General features: G+C 53.7%; 1 protein-coding gene across 11 annotated transcripts in view; it reads right to left on the reverse strand.

The window, feature by feature from the left end:
* GDPD5 (glycerophosphodiester phosphodiesterase domain containing 5) overlaps positions 1-17897 on the reverse strand; it is a 91865-nt gene that overhangs the window by 12643 nt on the left and 61325 nt on the right. For 10 of the 11 annotated variants that reach the window (XM_004051824.5, XM_055356825.2, XM_031016300.2 and 7 more), the window contains 6 exons: positions 15841-15944; positions 10412-10505; positions 9476-9535; positions 2621-2719; positions 2253-2346; positions 1713-1858 (listed from right to left, as the gene is read on the reverse strand). In XM_004051824.5, the coding sequence (XP_004051872.1) occupies positions 1713-1858; positions 2253-2346; positions 2621-2719; positions 9476-9535; positions 10412-10505; positions 15841-15944 (597 nt within the window). Of the gene's footprint in view, positions 1-1712; positions 1859-2252; positions 2347-2620; positions 2720-5549; positions 5705-9475; positions 9536-10411; positions 10506-15840; positions 15945-17897 lie in introns of those variants that run through there. The other variant, XM_063693386.1, reaches the window with a different exon arrangement.

A 17897-nucleotide genomic window follows, 5' to 3' on the forward strand; every position in this document is an offset into this window, starting at 1 on the left:
CTGATTTTTAACAACTAAACTGTAAAAAGATATTTTCGAGACAATAAAGGGAAATTGAACATGGATTCCATTTTAGATATTAAGGAATCATTATCCTTAATATTGGCTGGGTGTAATAACAGCATTGTGGCTATGCATCTTTCTAAAGTCCTCACGTGTTACAGATACATCCTGAAGTGCCTATGGGCAAGATGATGCGATGCCTAAGATTTGCTTTACTACCCCAGAAAAAAAAGTAGGGAACAGATGAAGCAAGAATGGCCAAACGTTGGTAAGTATGGGATTGGATTCATTTCATCCTTCTTCATTATGTGAGTCATTATATGCTTTTCTCCACTTCTGCATATATTTGACCTTTTCCTGCTAAAGAAAACCATCCTCGCTGGGGCCACCTTCCTGCTTCAGCATACCACTTGTGTCCCCTGGCTGCTGGAGGGAGCCCAGGAGATGGTAATCTGAGTCACGGAGACAGGAGGGGCCATCATTTTGAGCCCCTCAGAAGAGTTCCCCTGCCCCCACTGGGAAGGCTGGGCTCCAATTGGTCCTCACAATAACCAGCAGCATGGGCATCCATACCTTTGAGGCACAGAGGGGACTGGTGACCCCTCCAAGATGCACAGGCAGCATGTGGCCAAACTGGACACCAGATCCCCACTGGCTGCCTCTGGGAGGGGCTGGGGTCAGCACTGGAGTCTGGCTCAGGGGCTGGAGTCTTGTCGAGAAAATAACACCCACCACATGCAGGGGGCCAGACTTCCAGAGTGAGTGGCAGCCCGGCAGACCCAGCACCTCCTTCCAAAGCAGTTATGTGAGACCCCCTTACTACCCTGAGGTCCCACAACAGCCTGGAACACCAGGAAGCCAACCCCTCAGGAAGTGCTCACACACACCCCCACTTGGCAGGGTGGGGGTGTGTACTACTTCTGCTGAGAAGCCTGGGTTCAAGGCTTTCATGGAGCAGGAGACCCTGCTCCAGAGAGATGGCCCTGCCCAAGGTAACAGCAGTGTCTGCCTCTTACTTTCTGTGCACCATGTGCATATTTGGGCACTGCACACATGCTAACTCCTGCTCCTCATAGCCCCACAGCAGGCGCTCTCACTAGTCCCATGGTACAAGATGGGGGAACCAGGCAAAGAGATGGAAACTGTTGGGCCTCCCACAGCTGGTGAGGAGCTGTGCTGGGATGCTAACTCAAGGCAGCATGGCTCTGGAGCCTGCCCTCTCACCGAAGCTCTCCTGCAGGGCTATGGAGTGCCCTGGTGGCAGAATGCAGCGCTGACTTTGATCCCTTCGTCTCTCTCCAACTCACGCAGGTTCAGCCGTACTCACTGTCACAGTGGGCTCTGAGCTGCCTCCCAGCTCTCCTGGAGGGTTCTCCTGAGGCCTGGTGGCAGACCCCAGGCCCCACACTCAGCATCCGTCTCCTGGGCCTTCCTAACTGGCACCTGGGTCTAGCCTGGGCCTAAAACCCTCCTGCATCTTTGCAGGGCACTTAGGACAAAAGTGAAATCTTTTTAGCAAGACGCCTTCAGGATGCTTCAAGATGTGCTTCCATCCCAGCACTCCTGGCCTTTTTGCCAGTCCTTCCCATGTACCTCCCCTCAAAAAGCTACAAATGGTTGCTACCATTACATATATCCATTTCCCAAGAAGGTCCCCCCCATCGCACCCCACCCCAACGGGGCTGTTAGGACCCTGAGGTGGCACTCACCATGGGGGCCCCGCGGTGGCCAATGAGAGCAGGCTTGGGGCCGAGGTCTTTCTTCTCCATGATGCAGGGAGAGGAGATGGTGAGAGGGGCCAGGTAGAGGGCAAACACCACGGTGAAGAAGGTACAGAGAATGGTCACCTGGGAGGCTGCAGATAAGGGGCCGTGAGTGCTGCCTGGTGAGCCCTGGGCAGGTTGGGGTGCAATGCTGGACCCCTCTACCCCCGACCTGTCAGGATCCAGGTGCTCTAGGGGGCAGCCCTTATTCTTGCTGGGAAGATTAACCCCGCCTCTAACTCACACAGACACAGGTGCATACATGCAGAGAGAGAGACGTGGGGGAGGAATACAGTGTGAGGCCGACTGAAGCTGTGACCCTCCGTGGACTCTGTGGGCCACTCTGAGCCAGAATCCCCCTCACTGAGTGCAGGGGCCCCACCCCATCCCCAGGCCACCCCCAGGGAAAGCCCAGGTCAGGGCAGCGCCAGCTGGTCTTGGCACCTGCAGGGATTGGAGGGGCAGGCCCTTCACAGTTCTACTCACAGGTCCGCTCTGCGCGGGCGAACTGTCCTGCCACGATCCAGGAGAGCATGGTGACTGCTGCCAGGGCCCCCACATGCAGGAATGGCGCTGTGCCCTGTTTGCAGGGAGAGGGAAGGGAGACCAGTAACGCCCAGCTCTGCCCAGACCCTGTGTCACCAGCCTCCTACTTCTACCTATGAGGCAGGCAACCCTGTCTCCATCTGCCAACTGAGGACACTGGGAGCCTCAGGACCCTGGTGTCCTCCCTAGTTCTGACCTGCTCTGTGACCCTGGGCCCCTCCCTGCCCTTCTTTGGGCCTTGGTCTGGAGAAAGGGAAGTGACAGAAAGGCTCTTGTTGTGAGGGTCCTGGGGGACCCTCCTCACTCACCTGCAGGGAGATCAGCAGCACCTCCCACTCGTCCTCCCACAGCTGGGCCACGGCCGACATGGCCACCACCGTGGAAGCCAGGATGACCACCAGCCCAACCTGGAGGGGGAAGAGTCACCGGACAGAGGCTCAGAGTGGGTGGGAGGGTTCCCAGTGTGTCTGAGAGAGGAGCCAGAGGGAGAGACAGAGAGTGCAGGAGAGGCCGATGGAGCAGGGCAGAGGGGAGGGAGGAAAGAGACAGGCATGGGCTGACAGGAAACCAGAGACCGGCAGATGGACACGGCAGGGAGAGACTGAGGCAGGAGGAGGCAGGAGGAGGCCGGCCGACCCAGCAAGGAAGGGACAGTGAGAAATGGAAGGGAGGATGGGGACAGGAGGAGGAAGGAACTGTGAGGAGGGAGGACATTCAGTAAGGGGGACCTCCCTGGGCCTGGCAGGTTAGTCACATCCAACGTCCCACCCAGCCTCCCTGCCACCTCAGCATGGCACAGCAGAGGAGGAAACCCACTTGTCCAGGCCATGCCCAGGCCTCAGGGGAAGGAGGCTGAGGACCTGGGTCTGCTGCAGGAGCCTGGAGTGCAGCCCAGCCTGGCACCCTGGGCTGGGCTCACAGTGGTACTTCAGGCACGAGTGGGTGGTGAAACACATCGCCACCTGCCCCATCTCCACGGCCTGCCCTCTCCCGGACTCCCAGCATCCAGGTCCGCCGTGATGGGGGCTATCCTCCTTGCAGCCTCCAGAAGAAAGCAAAGCACAGCTCTCATGGAGGATGAGGTGGCACCTCTAAGGGACAGAGATCTCTGGTGACAGGTAAGACCTGAAATCTTCAACTACGCGAAGCTCTGCAGAGGTTTCCGGCTCCTCGGCCCCCAGCCCCTCGCTCCTAGCCGTGGATCTCACTCCACCCACCCCCCTCCACACCCCCAGGCGTGCCTCCCTAAAGCCCAGGTTGTGGCTCTCCTCCAAAGCCTCCCGCAGCTCCCAGTCTCTGGAAGGGTCAGTCAAAGCTGCCACCTCCGTCCCCCTAGTTTCTCCAGACTCGTCTCCCACCTCCCTCCAAAGGCCTGTCCTTCTCCCACAGCACTGTCGGCCGCCCTGCCTCCCTGGAGCCGTTCTAGCTGCTGGCAGGGCCTTCACCCCCTTTCTCCCGAGGCAACCTTTCCCAGAGGCAGCAGCGGCCAAGGGCCCTCTGACGCCGAGCAGGGACAGTGGCATTTCTAGACGATGAGGGTGGGGCGGTGGCCAGCATCTCCGCTCCCTACCCAGGGACCTTCACTCGCCGGCGGGGAATGCTGAGTCTCGCCTGGGATGAAGTTTCCCTTTGGAGGCTTTTCATTCCAGCCCATCAGCCTGGAAACAAATGTTCCCCCAAGAGACCCGAGCGAGGCAGGTGAGGAGCTGGAAGGGCTGTGACATGGGGGCTCGGGGCGGGAAGAGGCACGGGCGTGCCTGGGCCTGCGGGGGCGCTTCGCGTGGTCCCCAGGTTGGTTCCGCGGAGGCATGAGCATCCTCATCTCACACACGGGAAGCGAGGTTCGGGGAGAGGAACAGCTGGCTGGGTCACGGAGCTTTGAAGGGGCAGAACCAGAAACGAACACCTTCTGCCCATCTCGGGGTGAGGGGGTGTGCGCTTTCTCGGACAGACAGCACGCTGGTGTCACACAGGCTGCGCAGTCTCTGGGAGGCCCAGCTGCGCCTCCGAACCCCTGAGAACCCCGCCCTCGGCACTCAGCCCCCTCCTCCCGGCTGCCCCCGGCGCGCAGCTCCCCCTTGTGGCCATCGTGGGAGGAGGCCCTGCACACAGCGAGTTAAGGATGGTTTCAGGGAGCATCTCATCACAATACCTATTAATGGAAATAACTTGCAATAAAACTGATTCCCCAAACCCTAATACAATTAAAAATGTTATTATCTCTGAGTTCCACAGTTGCTTTGGTGGTAATCATCACGCTCAGCAGCATCACTGCATGTTCAGTGTCTGTGGGACTTCCCCTACCTTGCATCATTAAGTTACAGCAATAGCACTGACACCCAAAAACGCAACCACCATCGCTCCTGAAATCTGACTGAGAAGGATGAATCCCACCCTAGAGGCCCAGAGACAGACCACCGTCCTCCTCTGAGAAAGTGGCCTTGGGTTCTCTGTCTTCATGGGACTGTGGCTTGTGATAGCCATGGTGGGAACAGGGGATACAACAGAGTCTTTCATTCACTCGATGAGTCTGGCCTAGGTGCCGGGACCCGAGAGGAGGTGGAACCCCGCCTTGCAGAGGTGCAACAGCTGGCCTCTTAGGGGTATCTGGCCTCTGGGTTTTGCAGTCCAAACGGCAGACAGTTGGCCCAGGGTTAAGAGCCTCACTTGAATCACAGTCTTCAGTCGAATCCTGGCTCTGCTACCTACTGGGGATCTTTCCACATCCTCTCCAGGGACCTTTCCAGAGCTGTGAAATAGGGATAGCGAGTACCTACCTGGAAGGGGGTTGGGGAAGATCAATGAGGAAATGCAAGTGAAATGCTTAGTACAACGGCTGGCCAGAAGAAAATGCTTACTAAATCTCAGTGATATCATTTTAAAAAGTGAGCATGATATGGGAACAGGATTATTGTGAGGAGTGAAATGACTGAAATTCTGAGTGAAAGGTGCCTGACACATGTGGTCAGCACCCAACAAAGGATGGTTACTGCTGTTATGGTGAACGCAGTGCTTGGCACACACAGGAGGTGCTCAGTGAATGCGCCTTCCTTAAGCTGCTGCTGGAGGGACAGAGGCTGGACACCAGGAAAAACCATAAAGCTGGGGCCAGTGCATGGAGAGAAGTCTGAATTCACCAGGAGAGGTGATGAAGTAGACATAGCAGATGGCAGGTAGAGGCTGATGGAGCCTTAGTAGGAGGCAGAAGCCCCAGCCCCAGCCCAGCCAGTAACTTGCCTTGGGGCTGTGTGGTACCCAGTGCTCCTCTCTGGGGCTCAGGTTGGGTCGCTGACAGACGCCTCCTCTGTGCAGGTCCTGGGCTGGGGGCTGCTGCCACTGAGGCAGGGGAGTCAGGCGAGGACAGAAGAGCAGTGCAGTGTGCTCAGGGCAGCCTGGGGAGGTGTGAGCTGTGACCAAAACACCTCACGGAGGGCGGTGGGTGGGGCAGGAAGGGGGGCATCTCAGGGAAAGGGCCTCCTGTTTACTGTAAAGCACCCAAGAACCCTTCAGCCTGCTCCCTCACCTCCTGGGTAACTCAATTTCTCCTGAACACTCACCTGGGAGAGATTTCTGGGAAACAGGAGATTTTGGCGGACTGGGGAGGAGGAGGAAGGTCCCCCACATAAGCACCAGATCTACTCAGCACCCAGCCTGCTGTGAATGGCTCCCTCTCACCCTGTCCTGAGCATCTCTGTCCTCCCCTCCTCAGGACCCAGGGGAACCAGAGACTCTCAAAGTTCATGATTAAAACATACTATAGGCCAGGCACGGTGGATCATGCCTGTAATCCCAGCACTTTGGGAGGCCAAGGTGGGCGGATCACGAGGTCAGGAGATCGAGACCACCCTAGCTAACATGGTGAAACCTTGTCTCTACTAAAAATACAAAAAAATTAGCCGGGCTGGTGGCCGGTGCCTGTAGTCCCAGCTACTCGGGAGGCTGAGGCAGGAGAATGGGGTGAACCCAGGAGGTGGAGCTTGCAGTGAGCCGAGATCGTGCCACTGCACTCCAGCCTGGGCGACACAGCAAGACTGTCTCTAAAAAAAAAAAATACAAACATACTATAAAACTGTGGTCTTTAGAGTGCTATGTTGCTGATATAAGACCAGACAGATAAATGAAAATAAGCAAAAAATTCAGAAATAGATCCAAATACATAAAGAAAATTTAGTATATGATAAAAATAGCATCTCAAATGAATAAAGGACAAATTCTCAGTAGAGAGAGTTGGGAACGTTGGGAAGCCATCTAAAAAGAACAGAGTAAGATCACACTATACCCCAAAATAGCTTCCAAAAAGAGAAAAAATTAAATGTTAAAAACGTGGAAATATGTAATTACCAAGTGACACCATAGAAAAATTTTTATAATCTTGGAGTGGGAAAGACCTTTCTGAGTCTGACACAAAACCAAGGAGTCATCAAGAGATGACAGATTCAAGTATGTAAGAATAAAAAAATATATATCCCCATGGTAAAAACGCAATGAGCAAAGTCCAAGGATGAATGACAAACTAGGAAGAATTATTTGCAGTTTGTTAGCCAAATGGCTAATTTCCCACATCTATGAAGAGTTCCTGCAAATGAATAAGCAAAAAGCAATGGCAAAAATGGCAGAAGATATGAAGAGACAGTTTTATAGAAAAGAAAACACAAGTTACTCAAACATGTGAAAAATGCCGAATCTAACTCACCCGAAGGGAAATGCAAATGAAAACTACAGCAAGGTACCACTTTTCACCCATCAGGCTCACAAAAGCCAATAAATCAGCTGATGCTTTATGGGCAAGGGTGTTTTTATAGAACAACTATCCATTGCTAAGAGAGCATGAATCGGAGGCACTTGGCAAGGAGGCCATTTGGCAAGATCAAAATGATGAAAGTACACATTCTTCACCCAGAAATTCCTCTCCCAGGTCACCACCACATCGTCCTGGCAAAAGACAGAAAGCAGCTGGGATGTCGATCCAGTCTATCAACAGGGAACTGGCTAGACGCCTAGGGAATCAGGGAATATCCAGACCAGGGAGCAGGAGCAAGGGATGGATACCAACAGGGATGCTTTAATGCAGCGAAGAAGGAGCTCCAAGAATTCTGTTAAGGTGCGGAACAGAGGGTGGAGTAGGCGACTGTTTGTGTTTAAAGAAAAAAGAAAAAGGAAATGCATATGTACATGTGCATGTGCTTAAAATCTGTCTGGAAAGATAGTGAGGAGACTTTCTTTGTATACTTTTTTGTGCTTTTTGTATTTTGAATCATGTCGATGTATTACATGGTCAAAAATTAATTAAAGCAAATAAAAAAGAATAAAGAGTCCTTAGAATTTTAGAATCAAATGACAGAATCTTGGAAACAGAAGAGAATTTCCAGGCCCTGCTGGAACACTCTGAGCTCTGGGGAACTCCCTCCTGGTGGGGCGGGTCCAGCTCTGGGTCAGCTCCACCTGAAAGGACCCTGCTCATGCTGCGATCTCACATAGGGGGCAGAGGGCAGAGGAAGGCACCCGGGGAGCTGGCACCAGCATGGACAATGGGATCTGCTTCCTTGCATTGATCTGCCAGCTCCAGCTGGCTCAGCGGCTCTATAGGCCTCTCCACTAGAATCAAGCAGGTGTGACCTTACCTGCTGAGAGCCAGGCATGGCCCCAGAAGGTGACCACAGCATGTGCCAGCCCCACCTGGGGTGCCAGCTGGTGCAGTTCTTTCAAATGCCAGCTTTGCAGCCAGGAGAAGAAACTCCCTCACAGAGGGGATAGTGGAAGCCCAGAGGAGGCCTGTGAGTAGAGTGAGGGCAGGAGGAAGGTGGGGGGACCAGGGGCTGCTCATGGCTCCTACCACTCTAAGACTTCAGTCTCTGGGGTCTGACTCCCAAGCTCCAGGCCCGTGTAACAAACCGGCCTCGGTGCCTCCCTGGATGCTCACAGGCACCTCCCACTCCACACGGCCCAACCCAGGCTCATGCCGTCCCCTCTTCCTTTCCTATTCCACATCCGTCTTCTAGCTAGAAGTGAGCCCCTCCCCTTGGAGTCATTCTGGTCCCATCTCATGGGCTCATGGTAGTTTCTGAACATTTCCGCCCTTTCCTAAATGGCAGGCCCACGGGGAGCCAGGCTCTGGGGAAAGGGAGACGATCCAGATGTTCCTAGGAGGGAGGGGCTCTGCCTTGGTCAGCTCGGTACCACTCTGTGCCCAGCAGGGCCCCAAGAAGGCCAGGCATCAGAAACACACTTCAGCACTATGCCTGCAACGGACGTAAGGCAGAGAGTTAAGGCTCCAGAATGGGTGAAGCCTGTCTGCTTTGGGCCTAGCCCTGAGAGGGGGCACTGGGAATAGGGAGATGGAGGTTAACTCTGGCCTGCAAAGAGCACCTTGACTGGGTGGGTCGGGGTCAGGGAGCCAGACGAATACTGAAAACACAAAAACACAGCTGTTCAGACATGTAGCAGGGGAGGCTGCAGGGGCTGAGGAAGTCCTGGGAGAGAATCCTGTGTATGTAGGGGAGGTACTGAGGAAGGGGTCCGAGAGAAAAAGGGAGGGCAAGAGCAAAGTGCTAAACGGGGGAAGGAGGCAGACATGCTGGGAGAGCATGAGATGTCTCATGTAGCAGAAGCTGAGGGTGACTGTCCCATGGGAGATCAGCAGGGGCCAGATCATGCCAGGTGGGTAAGTTTGGGTCATCCTGGGAGCGGTGGGAGTGGTGGAAAGGCTTTAAGTTGGGGAAGGCCATCGCCAGATCAGGGTTTTCAAAAGAGCTCACCAAAGAAGGAAGAGGCAGGTGAGACCCGAGGCAGGGCCCACAGAGGGTGGGTGCCACAGTATGAGCTGTGAGCTCTGCTGGTTAATCACATGACTATGGGACCCTGGATCTTCCATGTTTAAACTGGGAGACCTTAGGCAAGTCACTTAACCTCTTCGTACTTCAGTTTCCCCAACCACAAAATGGAATGATAACAGTACCTACATCACAAGGTTGCTGTAAGGGTTAAGTGAATGAAGATGGGTGAGGTTGTTTTAGTGCTTGGCGCATAGTGAGTGCTCAGCCTTAGCTATGAGAACAATTCTAACGGCGATCCAGGGGAGGGACATGGTGGCCAGGCCCTTCCTCTGCTGCTGCTGCCTCCAGCTTCCCTTGCTCTCTCCCAGCCCCGGCCGAGGCGGCCCTTACCTTGTGCAGCCAGTGCAGGTTCATCTGCTGCCCCACGGCAATGTGACATAGTGCCAGGACCTGAGGAGGGACCCACAGGGTGATTGTCAGGCCCGTGTGGGCGGGAAGGCTTTGCCAGTTTCTCAGACACCCTGTTCCCCACTGTGGCTCTGGGCCTGACCCTGGGCAGAGGCAGCGAACCTCCCTCCAGGCGATGGGAATGTGCTGCCCTCCTCAGCCCAGCCCAGACTAGCCAGCCTGAGCCTGGCCTCCTCCCAGATGATTCCAGGCCTCTAGGCTCTTCCTCTGTGTGATTCCCCGTCAAGAGGTCACTGGGTGCTGCTGTACTTGGACTACTCAACTTCATTCATCAAACATTTTGGGAGTTCCAGTCCCCGGGATTCTGAAACAGACTTGAGCCTGTCCCCAAGGAGCCCCCAGTCCAGCATGGGGGATCCACCTGCATCTCAGTGAGTGGAATATCGGGAGCAAGAGCCTGAAGCAGAGGCTCCTGGAAGAGGAAGCCTGCAGTGGCCCCTCTTGGCCAGGACAGCTCTCACTGGGTCCGGGGCAAACATTCCAGGAAGGGGCAGCCTAGAGAGACGGGCAAAAGCGAGAGGACCTCCTGCTTTGGGGGACCCAGGCCTCAGGTGCAGCAGCCCGAGAGGCCCTGGGCAAAATCTGAATTAATGTGCCATATGTAGCCAACTTCCTACTAGTGGCACGAAATAGCTTCTGATTAGTCGCTATTATAAATTAAGATAAAAATGAAAATGTTATACATATCTTTCTGTATTTTTGATTACTTCCTTAGGATAGATTCCTACAAATACAATATTCCTACAAATACAGCTTTCCCCTTTATACCAGGGTGGGACCCTCCATCAGCCCAGCACAGGGCCAGTATCCCTTCCCCTGGGAGCAGGGCCACCTGCCCTCCGAAACAGCCCCATGTACCAGGAGGCCAGCGATGTATGCGAAGGCAGCAGCTGTGGTCACAAGGATGGGCACGGGCCAGTCGCTCCAGTAGCCCAAGCGGTTGTAGAGGTACCTGCCAGGAGGAGAGGGGGCAGGGGTCAGACCTCCACCAGGCCACTACCTGGCCCAGGAATCAGGATGGTCTGAGCCTCCACACAGACGACAGGCTGGGCTCAGTGACCAGGCCGTGCCCACCCAGCCATAAGGCTCAGCGTCTGCCTGATGCTCTACCATGCCTGCTCATGGCAGCCACCTGGGGACCAAGAAATGTAAAGGAGAAAATAATGCCCCATAATCCTATTGGCCAGAAGTAATCATTACCAAGGCTGTGCTGGATCTTCCTCCTGTGGGTTCCCCCGCCCCCATGCCTATATGTTTGTATAAACAGCAAAGCCAGGACCCCGCTGCACAAAGCAACACGGTCAGGAGCACAGGCTTTGGAGTGAGGCACACAGGCTGGATTCAAATCCCCTCTCGTCTCTGCTTTTCACTGTCTTGTAGGACCTTGAGAGGACAGGCTTCACTGATTCTAAGATGCCATCGATTGTCACTGTCATCTCAACTTCAATGTTAAGATGTGAAAATTGGGGGTCTTAGAATTGATCGAATGTAATACTTGACTTCTCTGAGCCTTAGTTTCCTCACCTGTAGGATGGGGATAAGAAAGTGCCTTTTGAAGCCGGGTGTGGTGGCTCACGCCTGTAGTCCCAGCACTTTGGGAGGCTGAGGCGGGCGGATCACGAGGTCAGGAGATCAAGACCATCCTAGCTAACACGGTGAAACCCTGTCTCTACTAAAAATACAAAAAAAAATCAGCCGGGCGTGGTGGCGGGCACCTGTAGTCCCAACTACTTGGGAGGCTGAGGCAGGAGCATGGCGTGAACCTGGGAGGAGGAGCTTGCAGTGAGCCGAGATCGTGCCACTGCACTCCATCCTGGGGGACAGAGCGAGATTCCGTCTCAAAAAAACAAACAAACAAACAAACAAAAAAGTGCCTTTCGGCCAGGCGCAGTGGCTCACCCCTGTAATCCCAGCACTTTGGGAGGCCGAGGTGGGCAGATCATGAGGTCACGAGATCAAGACCATCCTGGCTAACATGGTGAAACCCCATCTCTACTAAAAATACAAAAAATTAGCCGGGCGTTGTGGCAGGTGTCTGTAGTCCCAGCTACTCGGGAGGCCGAGGCAGGAGAATGGGGTGAACCTGGGAGGCAGAGCTTGCAATGAGCAGAGATCGCGGTACTACACTCCAGCCTGGGCAACAGTGTGAGACTCTGTCTCAAAAAAATAAATAAATAAATAAATAAATAAAAATAAAAAATAAAAAATAAGTGCCTTTCATGGGGTCTCATGAGGATGAAGTGAGGTAAGATGCATGGTAACTACTCAATAAACTCTCTTTGTTTTTGTTTGTTTGTTTGAGACAGGGTCTCTGTCACTGAGGCTGGAGTGCAGGGATGCGAACATGGCTCACTGAAGCTTTGACCTCCTGGGCTCAAGCGATCCTCCTACCTCAGCTGGGACCATAGGCACCCACCAAAATATCGGGCTAATTTTTTTCGTATTTTTTATTGAGGCAGGGTCTTGCCATGTTTCCCAGGCTGATCTCAAACTCCTGAGCTCAAGTGATCCTCCTACCTCAGCCTCCCAAAGTGCTGGGATTATAGGCGTGAGCCACCACACCTGGCCAACTGTCTTCTCAACACAAGCATTTACTTATGCCAGTAAAAATCCTGAGAAAATGTGATTTTTAAAATAGCCACGTGGTTTTCCACTGAATTAATGTACCATATGTAGCCAGCTTCCTACTAGTGGCATGAAATAGTTTCTAATTCTTCACAATTATAAATTAACATAAAAATGAAATTTTTATACATATCTTTCTGTATTTTTGATTACTTCCTTAGGATAGATTCCTACAGATACAATTATAGGGTCAAAGAGAATGAAATTTTTTTTTTTTGAGACAGGGTCTTGCTATGTTGCCCAGGGTGAACTTGAATTCCTGGGCTCAAGCAATCCTCCCATCTCAGCCTCCCCAGTACCTGGGACTATAGGCACATACCACTGTGGCTGGTGGGATTGAAATTTTTAAGGGGCATGATAGATACTGCTTAGATGCTCTCCAGAAAGAATGAACTACCCACATCCGGCTGGGCGCAGTGGCTCACGCCTGTAATCCCAGCACTTTGGGAGGCTGAGGCGGGCAGATCACGAGGTCAGGAGATCAAGACCACGGTGAAACCCCGTCTCTACTAAAAATACAAAAAATTAGCCGGGAGCGATGGCAGGCACCTGTAGTTCCAGCTACTTGGGAGGCTGAGGCAGGAGAATGGCGTGAACCTGGGAGGCGGAGCTTGCAGTGAGCTGAGATCACACCACTGCACTCCAGCCTGGGTGACAGAGCGAGACTGTCTCAAAAAAAAAAAAAAAAAAAAAAAAAAAGAATGAACTACTCACATCCTCCTTGTACAAAGGGGGAAACTGAGGCTCAAAAGAGGCAGCAACTTGTTCAAGGTCATTAGAAAATCTGAGCGCTGGGCAGCTTCAGCCTGCTGTCATCTGGGACCTTGCCAGACAGCTGGGAAGGGACACCAGGAGGAACCCATGGGGCATCTGCCCTCCCTGGCCCTCATCCTCAGAGTCCAGGGGAAAATCTACTGCCTGGCAGATCACTGAATGCACTCACCTTACCATACAGTTGGGAAACTGAGGCCTGAAGAGGGGCAAGACTTGCTCCTGATAACTATTCCTGAAAGATGTTCTGGTTCCATTTGTCTCTCAAGTGTGACCACTTTTAGCAGGGAGTCCTTGAGGACAGCAACAGCCAAGACGGCCCTCCCTGGCCCTCCTCATCCAGTGCTGATCCCCGGCTGTCACTCACATCCTCTTACTGTATGAATTGAATTATTCCCAGAGATTCTTTTTTTTTTTTGAGACAGAGTCTCACTCTGTTGCCCAGCCTGGAGTGCAGTGGTCTCCCAGCTAGAGATGTGGTCTCCCAGGAAGCAACCCTCATGTTTAGGTAGAGCTTTGAGCCCTCTTATGTTCATCATCTCATTGCATCCTCAGAAAGACCTGATGAGGTTAGAGTTACCCCATTTTACAGAATGGGGTAAAATGTGATCTCGGCTCACTGCACTGCAACCTCCACCTCCCAGGCTCAAGCAATCTTCCCACCTCAGCCTCCCAAGTAGCTGGGACCACAGGCGTATGCCACCACACCTGGCTAATTTTTTGTAGTTTTTTGTAGAGATGGGGTTTTTTCATGTTGTCCAGGCTGGTCTTGAACACCTGGACTCACATGATCTGCCTGCCTTGGCCTCCCAATGTGCTGAGATTACAGGCATGAGTCATTGTGCCCGGTCCCCAGAGACTCTTGAGACCATCAGGACTGGGCCGGGGCATCCTGAACCCCAGCACTGACTCCAAGAAACTGAGGCAACAGGCTGAAAGAGCTGCAGGTCTCCAGGCATCCCTAAGTGCCAGGCAGGCCTCCCCTTGCCACCTCCCCAACAGGGCGGGAACCCATCCTCTGCTTGAAACTCCCAGTGACAGGGAGCTCACTCTCTGGGTAGAGTGGGTAGCTCCATGGACATGACACAGTCAGGCAGGCTGAAGTCCCGGTCCCAGATCCGTCTGCTTCTTGCTGTGTGACGCTGGAAAGGCTACTTAACCTCTCTAAACCTTGGTCTCTTCAGTCTGTCCTCAATTCATGTTTTTGGCACTAACTGGTTGTGTGACCATGAATGAGTCTTCACCCTCTCTGGGCCTCCATTTCCCCATCTGTACATGATGGGGGTAGACTTGATGATGTTCTAGGCAGCAGACTCCAGTTCCGAGGAACTGTCTGGGTCTGCAGTTGAGGGCCAGTAGGGAACGTTCCCATTTACTCATGACAGTGCCCATGCTTTGGACATCTGCAAAGATGAATAATTGATTTATGGCATTTAATAAAGGCCAGAGGCCACCTCTGGGACTCTGCCAGGGCTCCGGCTCATCTTGCTTGGCTGCCGCAGGGCAGGGGTGGGACCGCAGCATATTCTTGATTGTGCTCATTAATAAGAGAGGCACAGCCTGGTGCCATACGGGGAAAAGTGGACACCCAGCTCCATGAGCAGAGTCCCAGGATCATCACAGAATCCTAACACCACAGCCTGTCAGAAGCCCAGGGTCCTGAAAATCCCAAATGCTAACATCATGCTGCCTTCCGGCTAGAGACGTGGTCTCCTAGGAAGCAGCCCTCATGTTTAGGTAGAGCTTTGAGCCCTGTTGTGTCCATCATCTCAGTTCATCCTCAGAAAGACCTGATGAGGTCAGAGTTACCCCATTTTACAGAAGGAGAGGCTTAGAGAGCACCAGAGACTTGCTCACCGCCACGCTGACCTGAACATCTGATCAAAAGGAAGGAACAGCAATGGATGGGGAGTGAGGAGCCAGGCTTCCAAGCCCCAGCTGTCCCCAACTGGCTGTGTGACCTGGGCCTGTTTCCTTATCTGTCAATAGAACCCTGGGTCCTTGCCCTCCTCCCATGACCTCTCCACTGCTTAGCAAAAGGCAGGCGATGGAATGGCAAACAGGAAAAAACAGGTGCCCCTCCTGTACCCAAGTAAGTGGCTCAGACAGCCCTGCCTTTGGATCTGAGGTACCCACAAAGGACCTTGAGCTGTCCCCAAACTCATCTGCCAGCCATGCCCAGGGCCTAGCTAAGGGAGTTAGGAGGCCTAGGATCCAGGGCTATCTCCTCTGCAGAGACCTTGGTCTCTCTGAGCTGTAGATTTCTTGTATACAAAGGGGGTAACCAGAGGCCCCTGCCCCGGTTGAGCCCTGGCCCAGCCTTATGTTCCTATTGTCCATGGTCACAGCACCGGGAAGGAATGCCCTGTGTCTCCCCAGTGGGCTTTGGCTCCTGTAAGCCTTTGTTCTTTGAGGCTCCCCTCCACCTCTTCAGGAGGCCAGGAATGCAGGCTCAATCATCAATGCAAGCACCAAGGGGTCTCCAAGACCAGCAGCTAAAGTTCCCCAGGTTTCAGTCCCAGCCATTCTTTAAGGCCCAGTTCCCATGCCTCCTCCTCCAGGAAGCTTTCCCTGAGTTCGCAGTAGGACTCCCCTCGGGGCATGGATCTCTCTGTTTCCTCCTCCTCTTTCTTGCCAGTCTGCGATACAATCCTCACCCATACCTCCGGCACTTCCCATTATAGTCCCACACCAGCCTCCTCACCAAAGCCCTGGAGGTGAGCAGGACAGAGGCTCCCAGGGAGTAGGCCCTGCCCAGGGCCACACAGAGAGCTGGTGGCAGAGCTCAGAGGGCCAACCTGGGAGACAGGCTCTAACTCCAGCCTCCAGGTCCCAGCTACTGGATACCCAGCTCCGGGCCCCTTCCTCCCCCACCCACTGCCCCTACTCACCAGTTGAATTCATCATAGTCATTGTGGACTTCCCACCAGAAGTAAAGCCAGATGAGCGTGAGGCCAAAGGTGAAGGTGAGGAGCAGGAACCAGAGGCGCTCCCACTGGAAGAGCAGAGGAGGAGGGGATTAAGTGGGTCAGGGGCCAGCCCCTTAGGCTGCCTCCCACCAGAATGTGTCCCCCTCCCTCCCACTTTGTAGCCAAACCTGCCAGGCAGGAATTCCTGCCCTCTTTACCCTGGGAGAAACTGAGGTTCAGAGAGGGGAAGTGACCTGTCCACCATCACCAAGCCCAAAGTCACAGAAAGGTGGAGAGCCAGGGGCAGTCAGGGCCTCCCCCACTGGGGCTGTGCTCTTTTCACTGTGGCCTGCAGCCTTTCCATCGTGTACTGCTCTCCCTATTCTGGGGACGGCTCCCTTGGCGCTGGCACAGTGATTGGCAGTCTGTGAAGTCACATCCCTCACACACATGCCTACAAAGCAGGCACTCTTCTTCTCCACCTCTACCCCGTGCTACTGAGAAAAACACTGAGGCCCAGAGAGGCCAAGTGACTTGCCCAGGTCACACAGCAAGTTAGCAGAGGATTAAGGAAGAAGTACAGAAGTGCCATGTTCTGCTGCCTCCACTGGGCCAGATACCCCTGTCTCCAGCCAGGTGGAAGTGGGGTGGCGGGGGACACTGACACCACCACTGCTGTTTCCTGAGGGGCCAGCTCAGGCGTCAGCAGGCACTTCCTCCTGGCCCTCCAATTTCTCCCTGCTTTCATCCGTCCCCTTATCTTGGAAGCACAAAAAGCTTGGAATATCCTGCATCCCGGGAAACTGCTGAGATCATCAGAACAAGTCAACAGCCCTTGAGGGGAGGTCAGTGTGAGGAAGAACCAAGACTACATTTCCCTTGAGGGTATGAAGTCACAGAGGCAGCCCTACGTCTGAGCTCCCTGCTATGTTTCTAAACCATCCCAGTTTAACCTCTTCATGGCTCCTTACTGATAGCCAAGCAGGAGTGTGGCCCCCTGACCTCTCCAGCTTCGACCTACACAACCAGTTCCTGCAACCTGGAAGGGCCACTGCCTCTGGGCTTGTTCCCTGAACATTCCCACTCACCTTTCAAGTCAGCTCAAATATCACTGCTTCTGTGAAGCCTCCCTGGATTCACCCTGCTACCCTCGTGCCTGCCGCGGTGCGCCTGCAGCATCGGCATCCCTCTGTCTAAATTCATGCTCTGCACACCATGACCTGCTCACTGTGTCCCCCAGACAAGTGTGGGTTCTGCAAGGATGGAGACTGAGCCAACTTCCACTCTACTAGTACTTTATGACCACATGCAGGATTGGGCAGGAAGGAGGGAAAGTCTTCTCACTGTCCAGAATCCTTCCATCCCACACCATGCAAAGATACCATCAGTCTGCCCAGGAACCTCAGATCCCTGTCACCACTTACAAGCTGTGTAACTCTGGGCAAAGTACTCATTCTTTCTGTGACTCAGTTTTCACCTCTACGAAATGAGGGCAATACTAGTACTTATGCCATGGGGTTGATGGAGAATTAAATGAGATAATACAAGTCAGGTGGCTTGGTGAGCACTCAGCACACTACCAGTGTATCTGTGACATCCTCTGCCTCTCCAGAATGTAGGAAAGGTCTTCACACCCTAATGGTCCATGACTCCATACCCACTAAGGGCCTGCTCCGTGCCTCACCCTGGGCAAGAGGGCTGGTGCCTGGGTGACCCTCCTGCCCCAGGTGGGTCACTCCAGTTGGGCGACTCATGTTTGGGTGAGCAGCTGCCACCACTCCTTGTCATGTGCAGAGCCAGACTGCCTTGCTTAGCCTCACTTGGTACATAAACAGAGACGCAAAGGTGATGACACCCTGAGGCCCAGTATTTCTAGCAGGTTTAGGCTTGGGGAGGTGGTGGCTTCTCGGAGAGTAGGCCACTTGTGTCTGCCCCAGCCGGACACAGAATGGCACAAGCTCCAGTTCCAGGCACAGCAAAGCCCAGCCTTGGTCAGGAATAGGGAAACCCTGGCTAGGAGCAGGGCAGGACATGTGCCT

The sequence above is a fragment of the Gorilla gorilla genome, chromosome 9 (genome assembly GCF_029281585.2).
Source record: "Gorilla gorilla gorilla isolate KB3781 chromosome 9, NHGRI_mGorGor1-v2.1_pri, whole genome shotgun sequence".
Lineage (NCBI taxonomy): Eukaryota > Metazoa > Chordata > Mammalia > Primates > Hominidae > Gorilla > Gorilla gorilla.